This window comes from Aspergillus oryzae, chromosome 6 (assembly GCF_000184455.2).
Source record: "Aspergillus oryzae RIB40 DNA, chromosome 6".
Taxonomy (NCBI): Eukaryota; Fungi; Ascomycota; class Eurotiomycetes; order Eurotiales; family Aspergillaceae; genus Aspergillus; species Aspergillus oryzae.
Window position 1 is genome coordinate 2,854,845 of NC_036440.1, and position 11,766 is coordinate 2,866,610.

Below are 11,766 nucleotides of genomic sequence, written 5' to 3' on the forward strand. Positions count from 1 at the left end.
ATACCCCCCAATTCACCCTACTGTCCATTGTATATACGTACGAACATGGGATGCGAAACACAGGTTCAGAGCTGGGAGCCCAATCGTCTGGGCTTTTTAAAGGTACATACATACGCTTCTTCAACTCTCGGCGCCGACAAATTCTCTTCTCTGCCGCATCCGGCAGGTGGCAGCATTCCCTTCTGTATGACCCCTGGTGGCTCCATTTGTACGAACACAATAACCACTCAGGTTGAAGAATATGCAGCGATATTGCGGAACTCCTGGGGTTTGCTCCACAGGGGTATTTCTTGAGGAATTTGTGTTTCGATTTCAATGACATCACCACTTACCGCGGGACGAATTGAATGTCAGCTTGCGAGGGAATTAGCAAACCGTAATGCCATCATAAACTGGATCAGTCAATATTCAGGTTGCAGTACAGGGATGATGAATTGTGTTACACGCGCAATGCGTGGGCTTCCTTATATGGAATTGTTACGCCCAAATTTTGCTCTTCGTTTCTTCGACTTCTGTGCCTGATTCCAATTGCATTCTACTTACATCATTGTTGTGCATCATTGGTCATCTACAACGTGAACACAAATTCACATCCGCACTGCTCAAGTCTTGACATATTATCTAGTTGGTTCATATCTATCGCAAAGTCTGAGTTTATGATTCGAGATGACAGAGGAGAAACGCACCGGCAGCAGCCGGTCAAGTTCAATCCATGAGGATGTGACGGACATGAGACAACAGTACAAGCGAAGAGGGTCAAAATTCGACGATGCCTCAGTCTTCGAGAGCATTAATCCCGAAAACAGAGCAGAGTTGACGCGCATTGCGTCAAACTTTCCCTTGCAACGTCGTGCGACTGGCTCTCAAGAGAGTGAAGCTCGTCTCCAACGCAAAGATACGCTTGAGGATATTGGCCTCGATCACCCTTCCCTGGATCCTACCAGCGGTCAATTCGACCAATACAAATGGACTCGGATGAGACTGAAGCTGATGGATAAGGAAGGCATTCCTCGTCCCCCTTCCACTGGAGTTGTATTTCAGAATCTCAATGTGTCTGGATCAGGCTCGGCGCTGCAATATCAGAGTACTGTGGGATCGATTCTGTTGGAACCCTTCCGCCCATCAGGATGGCTAAGCTTTGCGAAAAAGTCCCCGGAGAAGCATATCTTACGCAATTTTGATGGTCTTCTAAAGAGCGGCGAGATGCTGATTGTTCTGGGGAGGCCTGGTAGCGGCTGTTCGACCTTTCTTAAGACACTATGTGGGCAGCTGCATGGCCTAAAGCTTCGCAAAAGCTCTGAGATACAGTACAATGGGGTTTCCATGGAGAAGATGCATAAGGAGTTCAAGGGTGAGGTTCTGTACAACCAAGAGGTGGATAAGCATTTCCCTCATTTGACCGTCGGACAAACATTGGAATTTGCTGCAGCGGCGAGAACCCCCGAGAATAGGTTACTTGGGCTCAAGCGACAGCAGTTCGCTAAGCACATCACCAAGGTTGCGATGGCTGTATTTGGCTTACTTCATACATACAACACAAAGGGTATGTCGTGCAAACTAGAAATTTCCGAGAATCGAAGTAGCTAATACCGATGTACAGTGGGTGATGATTATATTCGAGGTGTTTCCGGGGGTGAACGAAAGAGAGTTAGGTTAGTATGCCCTATATATCGTGATTGTTAGTGCTTTTCTGACTTTCATACAGCATAGCTGAAATGGCGCGTAAGTAATAAGTCGCTCCTACTTTGGTGACTTTGCAATTGACATTATACCAGTTTCCGGTGCACCTATGGGAGCATGGGATAACAGTACGAGAGGTCTGGATTCTGCAAGCGCATTGGAGTTCGTCAAAGCACTGCGGCTTTCCTCCAATTTGGTTGGCACTAGTCATGCGGTTGCTATCTATCAAGCCTCCCAGGCAATCTACGATGTCTTTGACAAAGCTATTGTTCTATACGAAGGGCGAGAAATCTATTTTGGGCCGTGTGATGAGGCAAGAGACTACTTCACCGGTATGGGCTGGCATTGTCCACCACGCCAAACCACTGGGGATTTCTTGACAGCCGTTACCAACCCGCAGGAGCGTCAAGCACGGGATGGAATGGAGAACAAGGTCCCTCGCACACCAGATGATTTTGAGAAGTACTGGAAAAAGAGTCCTCAATATGCCGCGCTCCAGCAAGAAATCGATGAGTATCATATGGAGTACCCAGTGGGAGGAGAAGCGGAGCAAAGCTTTGGAGAAATGAAGAGAGTTAAACAGGCAAAGCATGTTCGACCGGAAAGCCCTTATATCATTTCAATTCCGATGCAAGTCAAACTTTGCACAATCAGAGCTTATCAGCGGTATTTATTTATTCCCTGATCCCTCCACTACACTTTCTGTAATCATTTCTATACTAATCAGCTATAGGCTTTGGAATGACAAACCATCCACACTGACAACGGTCCTCGGGAGAATCTTCATGGCTCTTATAATTGGATCCATGTATTTTGGGTGAGTGGTTCTATACTGTCCTTACCCCTAATACACTTCTAACCTTCTAACCTTCATAGGACACCCACTGCTTCGGCCGGATTTTATAGTAAAGGAGCCGCTCTTTTCTTTGCTGTCTTGTGCGTACTCCCTTGGATATCATATCTCTTCTTAGTGACCTAGATGACGGAAATCCCAAATCCCGGACTAACCCCCTGTTTAGAATGAATGCTCTCATCAGTATCACCGAGATCAACTCTCTCTATGACCAGAGACCTATAGTTGAGAAGCAAGCGTCCTATGCCTTCGTACATCCCTTCACTGAAGCGTTTGGTGGTATCGTAAGCGATATACCAGTGAAATTCGTCTCAGCCGTGATTTTTAATATCATTTTTTACTTCCTAGCCGGATTGGTAGGTAATGACTTGTCATCACATATAGAAGTTGCTAACACGAGCATATAGCGATATGAGCCGTCCCAATTCTTCATTTTCTTCTTATTTACGTTCCTCAGTACACTTGCAATGTCGGGAATCTTTCGGACCCTTGCAGCTGCGACAAAGACCCTCGCGCAAGCTATGGCCATGGCTGGTGTGTTGGTTTTAGCCATCGTCATCTATACAGGATTCGTAATCCCTGTTCCACAGATGCATGACATTCCGTGGTTTAGCTGGATCCGATGGATCAATCCCATCTTCTACACGTTTGAGTCCATGATAGCCAACGAATTCCATGGTCGGCAGTTCATATGCTCGCAGTTCGTACCTGCTTACCCGAGTCTTAGTGGAGATTCCTTCATCTGCTCCGTCAGAGGTGCTGTTGCAGGGGAAAGGACTGTTTCGGGGGACGCTTTCATTGAATCACAGTATACGTACACATACACGCACGAATGGAGGAACCTTGGCATTTTGATAGGCTTCTGGATCTTCTTCTCCGTGATCTATCTACTGGCCACGGAGATCAATTCCCAAACTTCTTCAAAGGCCGAGTTCTTGGTGTTTCGACGGGGCCATGTGCCAGCACATATGCGCGACCTTGACAAAACTCAAGGTGACTCTGGATCTACAGAAGTCGCTCAGTCGCATAAAGAGAAGGAAACTGAGAATGCTGCATCAGTTATACCAAAGCAGCGGAGCATATTTACCTGGCGAAATGTGTGCTATGATATCCCTGTGAAAGGGGGGCAGCGGCGCCTATTAGACCACGTCTCAGGGTGGGTTAAACCTGGTACACTTACCGCACTGATGGGTGTATCAGGGGCTGGTAAAACGACCTTGCTTGACGTTCTCGCCAAGCGTGTTTCTATTGGCGTTGTGACGGGTGATATGCTGGTAGATGGGAAAACGCTTGACAATAGTTTCCAGAGGAAAACAGGATATGTGCAGCAGCAAGATCTTCACCTTGCCACAACAACTGTGAGGGAGGCGCTACGGTTCAGTGCACTCCTGCGTCAGCCAAAGTCAGTCTCGAGGAAGGAGAAGTATGATTATGTCGAGGAAGTTATAGAGATGCTCAATATGCAGGACTTTGCTGGCGCTATTGTTGGGACACCGGGTGAAGGCTTGAATGTTGAGCAAAGAAAGCTTTTGACAATCGGGGTGGAGTTGGCTGCAAAGCCTGAATTGCTGATTTTTCTCGATGAACCAACTAGTGGTCTAGACTCTCAGAGCTCTTGGTCTATTGTAGCCTTCTTGCGGAAGCTTGCAGACCATGGCCAAGCAGTACTTTCTACGATTCACCAACCGAGCGCGCTTCTATTCCAGCAATTTGACCGTCTCTTGTTTCTAGCAAAGGGTGGAAAGACTGTCTATTTTGGAGAAATCGGCGACCAATCTCGCACCCTACTTGACTACTTTGAAGGGAATGGGGCAAGAGCCTGTGGTCCGGAAGAGAATGTAAGTACACGCTTCCGTCTTCGTCGATTGTGTACTAACATGGAAAAGCCGGCCGAATATATGCTAGAAATTATTGGAGCTGGTGCCTCTGGTAAAGCCTCTAAGGACTGGTCTGCCGTATGGAATGAAAGTCCCGAATCCAGTAATGTCCAAAAGGAAATTGACAGAATCTATCAAGAGAGAGCCTCAGCATCCAATGGTAGCGACGACACCCATCATGGAAAACCTGCGGAATACGCCATGCCGTTTATGTACCAGCTGTGGTACGTAACTCATCGTGTCTTCCAACAGTATTGGCGAGAGCCTGCCTACGTATGGGCCAAGATCCTTCTTGCTACCCTCTCGTCGCTTTTCATTGGCTTCACATTCTTCAAGCCCAATAGCAGTCAACAGGGATTCCAGGACATCTTGTTCAGTGCCTTCATGCTGACTTCCATCTTCTCAACATTGGTACAACAGTATGTGACAGCCCTAGCCTCTTATGTATAATCACCAGCTAACACAGGCATCAGAATCATGCCAAAATTCGTGGTTCAGCGATCCCTATACGAAGTCAGAGAGCGACCATCGAAGGCATATTCATGGGCAGCGTTCCTTATCGCCAACGTAATAGTTGAGATACCTTACCAGATACTTGCCGGAGTAATCTCATGGGCATGCTACTATTACCCCATCTATGGTGCCAACCAGGCCTCTCAACGGCAGGGTCTCATGTTACTCTTCATCGTCCAGTTCTACATATTCACTTCGACATTTGCAACATTTATTATATCCGCACTCCCCGATGCAGAGACAGGAGGAACCATCGCGACATTGCTATTCATCATGGCTACTACCTTCAACGGCGTCATGCAACCGCCGAACGCTCTCCCAGGGTTCTGGATCTTCATGTATCGAGTATCTCCCTTGACATACTTAATCGCGGGCATGACAGCAACAGGATTACACGGCCGAGCAATCCGATGCGACACGGCCGAACTAAGCGTCTTCAACCCACCCTCCGGTTCAACCTGTGGTGACTACCTAGCCCCGTATCTCCAATCTGCGCCAGGCGTACTGTACAACCCCAGTGCAACACAAGGATGCGAGTACTGTCAGCTTCGTAATGCCGACCAATACCTGGCCAGCAGCAACATCTGTAAGTCCCTTAACCGGAATCTAGACCGCAAGCTAACTAGTGGACAGACTACAGTGAGAGGTGGCGAAATTACGGACTGGGCTGGGCTTACATCGGCTTCAATGTCATGGGTACTGTTGCTCTGTATTACCTCTTCCGAGTTAAGCATTATAACCCCACTAGCTTGGTGCGGGGTGTTGCGAATGGTGCGAAGTTGGTTTGTCGGGTGTTTAAGAGACGTTCTGGGACGACACCTAGGGGGAGGGAGGCAGAGAATGGAAGGTTGGTTTAATTGCATTTTGGTCGGAAGGAGACAGGGGGCGATATATATCGCGCTGCATGTTGTTCCATATTACTATTCCATACACATCCAAGGGTTAAACCATATATACTAATTACTGCAACTAAAATGATATGAATATATAGTTTCATTTATATGATTGATGCAAAAATTACATAGCATCCTTGATTTCTCAGTTAAGCCATACCTTGCTGCATGTATATCAGTTGTGTATAGATCGTCAACACCGATAAGCGAACTCCAACCCATCTAAAAGCTGCTAAGTGTGTTATATTGATTATAGAGCACTAGTTGAACAAAAACATCAGGAGTTGGATTAGATAACCTACTGGTTCACTCACAACTGAAGCATCATTGGTCTAGTGGTAGAATTCATCGTTGCCATCGATGAGGCCCGTGTTCGATTCACGGATGATGCACTATCTTTTTGGTTTCCAGGCTATCCTAGATAGAACTATATTTAGAACATGTACTGTCGCTATAAAATAAACCATAACACACACTGTGCCCGTGCGATCGTTTTACTATATGTTCATTTACGTAACCGTGACTATAACTATCCATTATCGTTATTCAGGAACAGGCTGCTGCAAGGGACAGGAACTAGATCCATATTGGAATACCACACAGGCACTCACATTTCAATTAATTAGACTATTCCTATGAGTAATAACTGCAGTCAAACACATAGGTGATGTATCACATAATGCCGTGGTCAGGGAGGAGGTGGCTATCAGCCAAACCGAGCAGCCTGAAAATAAGGTAAATCTGAGCAAGTGCAATAGGTGTGATAGTGGGCATAGGTGACGAAAAGGACAAAATATGGGGTATTATGCAGATTAAACAATAAACTAGGGGATATCGTAATGGTGATAAGTCGTTAAATACTCGAAATGTCTCGCAGATTGCTGTCAATCCCCGCTTTGTAATTTCGACTAGAAAGATCTCCATGGGATTTTAGAAATCGATGGAATGGGGGTTAGCATGATGGAGATGGTCGTGCGACAACCAATGCGTTGATCACATTGCCTTGTTTCCATCCTTGGTCGACTAGGGGTACATGTTCTTTGAGTATTTTGCCTAGGTAGGCGATTTTTACTCGCTGTGTTTTGGGAATCTGAGTGAGGACGCTGCGCGTTAGTTATGAGATATATGGGATATATGTCTGGTTTGACCTACTTCGGCCTCCTGTTGCAATTTGCGGGCGATATAAGCAACATTCTGTGTTTTGCCGACAGTCACGACCATGTCAGGCCCGCCCCTATCGCTGAGTCGTGCTTTCACGCGGATTAAGTCTCGCTCGCTGACCTTGCCCTTCTCATCTCTGCGACGTTCGGCATCGTCTGCGATAAGTTCGTCTCCCGATTCCTCGTCCAATGATAACTTGCCGTCGTCGGTGTCGAAATCATCCTCTCCGAGGTTCGACTTCACCAAGTTCTCTGGATCGCTCACGATGCATTGTGGTAACCTATAAAGGACCCCTTGCTCATCGTAGGCGCCCTGACACAGGTCACCCGTAGGCACCGTGACTCCAGCAGCGTCAATGATGCTCTGAGCTGTGGTGAGATCACCCGTATGCATGAGTGATATCGCCGCAGACAGTGCGGCCCAGATCTCAGGTTTACCCGTCACACGCGTCTCGAAGAACTCCTTGCGCTCCTGATCCAGCTGCGCACGATTCCACAGTCGGCGCTTACTATACCAGACATGACGGCGGATAGGGGCGTTGAAATTCTCATTCAACGGGAGATGATCCGGGGAGGAACGAATGACGACACGCGCAGAATTAGAAGGGATAGCGGCGGCGGTTGTTGAACTCACTCCACGAGAGGACGCTTCCGGACGGCGCTCTTCGGTGGCTGTCTGGGTTGCATATGCGGAGCGGTTGTCACGCGAAGTAGACAAGCAACAACCCTGTAAGAAATCAAGTCAAAATAGAGCTACAAAAATGGGGTCCTTTAGAGGAAGTTGGGTTGACGTGGAGGGGTGCGAATCTGCAAGGATGGTGCTTGTTTCGCTAGTGGGAGTGACCCAATCATCGCACAAGGTGGGAATAGAGGAAGAGCTTAGCATTACTAGTAACGGGGGAGAACTGTACCATTTTGTAGATATTGAAGACTGGACTCCATTCAGCCAGAAAGAGTAATGTGAAAAGCTCCAAGATTCCCGAGATGCCCTGTATGAAGAACAGAGACGTAGTGCGGAAGAGTGACGAGAACGGAGGTACAGCGGATGGAATGTACAGTTTGTTTGTACCTGAGCGGAAATCGTATGACTGAGTGACTTTGGGAATTTAATGGCCCACGGTCGAGAACCGTCGCATGACGTATTTGGTATGGGACTGATAAGAAGCTGGAATGATAAGTTAAGAGAAGTCGCTGGGAGAGAAAAGGAGTTCGAAGGGGAAGAAGATGAGAGAAAGAGAGTAAGTAAAAGAAGAGAGAAAAGGAGAGGAAGAAGGAGAAGAAAAGAAAAAGAAGGGAATGTAAAGAATACGAAGATGTTTTTAAAAGAGAAATCTGGAGAAGAGGGGAACCGAAAAAAAGATTCTCAATTCTATGATTGATTGAGAGGGGAAAAGGAAGCGTAAGAGGCATACGTACGTATACTATGAATTACTCCGTACTCTGTATATCTTACTTAAAAAACCTCACGCTAGGATTTCCCAAAGGATGGTTCGCCGTAAAAAATAGAAAGCTTACCACTACATGACTGCTATTCTTACCACTCTCTCTTTCTCTCTCCTTTTTTACTCTGTATCTCTCTATTAATTCAATTGACCGCTGGTTTGGCGAATCTCTAATTCATACTATATCCAGACCGATGTTTTCTAGGTTGAATGCGAATACTAATTAAATGTGGTCTCCACCATCCACGCCGTTGTGGGTTTGGTTCTTTAATCTTTTCCATTGTGGAGATCGAATTGTGATTCGTCTTCTACAAACTATGCTTGTCACGCGGATCAGCAGTTGAGGTGTTCGTCATCCATCCTTCTAAACCCTTTTCATTTCTTTTTTCCCCCTCTAGTGCCCCTTCAAACTAAATACTGCTTTACAGGTCTTTTCTTTTCCTTCTCTGAAAGAAATCGGACGTCATATGCAATAGACCGCAGTGAGAAAAAGAGAAGACCAATCTAGTTGCTCAACTCTCATCATCCTCGTCATCACTTCCAAATATCGCCTTGAAGATCTCCTCGCCTGGTCGTTCTGCCTCCAACGCTTCGTTACGCTCAGGCTCCACTACGATCGGTTTAGGTTTTTCAACAGCGCCACTGCTAGTGCCTGCTTCAAGCAGAAGCTGATCCATGACTTCCTGAGGGACTAATTCCTTAGGCCCAGTAGTCTGATATCCTGCAGACTGGAACCGTCCTCCAGGGGCAGTGTCTGAAGGTTTGGCCGGATCGCTGGGGTTTGATTGCACATGGTCTGGGGGTTTCACATTCAATCGCTTGCATAATAGACGCGTCGGATAGAACGAAATGTTACTTCGAGTCATCGGGCCGAACATGCCGATCTTTGCGGCTGCTACGGCAGGGTCTTCGGGCTTCTTGGCAGGGTTTTGAAGCAACGAATCCGCAGATGACTCAGCCTCATCTGAGGATCCTTTTGGTCCACTGGAGGCAGACGTGAATCGCGACGCCATGGCCCCGGACATCGGTTTGAAGACCTCTGCAGCGCGAGCGAACTCGTGGAGCTCAGCAACCCATTCGTCGGTGCTCGACCCGGAAACACGATCCGGAAGACTTTCTCGGAGTCCCGCCCGGACTTGAAGGAACGTTCGATATCGGGATCGCTTATCTGGATCCTCGGAATAAGGCATCCATCCACTAGCCGCTCGGGTCAAGGCCTGAACTGCTACTTGCTTATCCAATTTGGGGACAAGATCCCACAAATCCTTCCGTTTCTGCGCCTCTGACATCTCGTATCCTTCGGGAGCTTTCTCGCCCAATGCTGGCGGTAGGTCAGTCTTCCCTGTTATTTTGACGATCCTCTCCCTGGCCTCAGGGGTCATCCAATCAAATATAGATTTTCCGGGAAGTTGCGCTTCCCCTAAAAGCGCAGCTCGTGACGTGGGATCTAAAGAAGAAGCTTTAGCTGCTTCAGCTGTAGAAACATATTTAGATGCATCCCTCTCTTTTGATGGCGTCTTGCTGCATTTCCAATCTTTGGGGACCTCGGGGGGTGCGTATTTCTTCTCCTGTGCTGAAATCGTTAGGCTAGAGACGCCGTCCGCTAGTACAAACCCATCTAAGGGCAAGCGGCCATCGTGGCATTTCCTGAACCCTGTAGAATTCCTACCGGCAATTGCCTTCTTGGATATGAAGACTGGTTTGTTGGTCAATAGAGGGTTGGATGCCACCTTTGGTTTTACATCTTCCAGCAACTTTTTCTTCTTCTTTTTATCTTTCCCAATAACTCGATTATACGAGATCTGGGGCCCCAAGGAATACGGGTCCTCGTCATCTGAACCGGTGTCATTTAACACACCGACACCAAATGCTCCGCGACGCGGCCCCTTTTGGGCTGACCGCTTGGAAATGCCTTGACCTGTCAGTCGTTGCGCAAAGAATGGATCGGCATCTTCATCAGACCCGTCGCCCCCGGCCTTTTGCGAGCCAAGACGAGATTCGCCTTCAAACCCAAGCCCTTTGTGATCGGTCTTATGTGTGAAAGACACCATGCGTGAATTCTCCGGTGCGAACAAGTACGTCTTGTCAGTGCTTCCACTACTGTAGGCTGCGTCGTCACCAAGATGAGCTCTGCGTCGAACCTTGGGACCAACGCCCTGACCCTCTTTCCAGCCCATCCTTTTCAACAATTTGACTCCCATTGTCTCACCGCCACTTCTAAAAAGGTCCATTAGCCCTCCCCGGCGGTTGGCGTCGACATCTGTGGACCCAAACCCGGAGAATTCATCGGTAATGTGTAGATTTCGAGATTCTTCTGCCTCCCGGATATCCTCTTCGTCCATGAAGTCTTCTACTCGTTGTTGTCGAGCATCCTTTGCTCGGCTCTGTCGCGAGGAAACAAAAGTTGAGGGCGTCCATCCTTCCTTCGATCCGACGGTGTTGAAGTACCTGAAAGACGCGACCACCTTTAGTGCGCTGTCCAACACTATCCATGAATCGTGAGCTCACCCGGCACTGAATCCACCGGTGAAGGCCCCATGGAGGCGTTTCCTTCCCCGGTCATCTGTCACCTCCTGTTTCCAGATCGGTACATAAGATCCGTCGTCGCGGACGCCGGCATCCAGCGGCGGAAGCGGAGTTCCGTAAAAGGCATAAGGAGACTCCTGTGTTTGCAGGTCAGCCTCAAAGGCTGCGCGAGCCCTTTTGCCGGACATTTTCAGGTTATGCGACGCTAGACTTTGCCGTTAAAAGCTGGGCATTCTGTAAGGCTAGTGTGATGAACATATCAGTCAATCAAGTCTAGGAAAGTATGCACACACATACGAGCCCAAGCATACCTAAGTAGAGCAACGCAGTTGATATGGTGCTAAATCCAAGCCCAAGCCCACTATGACGGCGGTAACTTTGATTGTCGCTGCAACGGCAGAGGTGCATTGAAGCCGATGGCACATCAGCTGGGATGCATCATGGGTCCGTTCAGACTATATCATGTGACGAGGCGGTGCTCATCACAGACCGCCACATATATGTGGCGGAAGCACGTGTCACGAGGACGTGTTATTCCGTAGACTTTGTCCTTAGTGTAGTTGCCGAATACTGGTACTAGTGGTATGGTAGGAAGGTACCTAACTATACACCCAATTGACTTGGTTAAACTGGATGCAACCTAGGCTCTTTCCGAGGGAGAACTCCGTCTGGAACCATCACATTTCTAATGTTTAGTCCGTCGCCCTAGATTACCCAATTACCGTAGTCGTGGTCTAAGACAATGATCCAGTTATCTTTATAAATATCAAAATTTATAAAAGGGGCTTGTGCCCCTAAAAACGAGTAGGGTCGTGAGTATTT

The 11,766-nt window shown here is 47.8% G+C and overlaps 2 protein-coding genes and 1 non-coding gene across 3 annotated transcripts; 2 read left to right on the plus strand and 1 right to left on the minus strand.

Moving 5' to 3' along the window:
- Positions 1–666: 666 nt before the first annotated feature.
- On the plus strand, positions 667–5,780 carry AO090038000303 (uncharacterized protein; the record flags this gene model as incomplete). Its single annotated transcript, XM_023238347.1, has 10 exons — positions 667–1,543; positions 1,601–1,678; positions 1,776–2,346; positions 2,414–2,497; positions 2,557–2,616; positions 2,700–2,889; positions 2,941–4,371; positions 4,420–4,829; positions 4,884–5,509; positions 5,557–5,780. 10 exons carry the CDS (start codon positions 667–669, stop codon positions 5,778–5,780), a joined length of 4,551 nt encoding a protein of 1,516 aa, XP_023093085.1.
- Positions 5,781–6,137: 357 nt separating this feature from the next.
- On the plus strand, positions 6,138–6,208 carry AO090038t00003. The gene has a single exon. It is a non-coding gene; the product is annotated as a tRNA-Gly (tRNA).
- A 560-nt stretch (positions 6,209–6,768) lies between these two features.
- AO090038000302 (putative G-patch domain protein) lies at positions 6,769–11,132 on the minus strand (the record flags this gene model as incomplete). Its single annotated transcript, XM_023238348.1, has 9 exons — positions 6,769–6,906; positions 6,969–7,703; positions 7,888–7,965; positions 8,046–8,167; positions 8,326–8,345; positions 8,430–8,586; positions 8,735–8,782; positions 8,936–10,893; positions 10,927–11,132. The coding sequence occupies 9 exons, from the start codon at positions 11,130–11,132 to the stop codon at positions 6,769–6,771; spliced, it is 3,462 nt and encodes a 1,153-aa protein (XP_023093084.1).
- Positions 11,133–11,766: the final 634 nt, after the last annotated feature.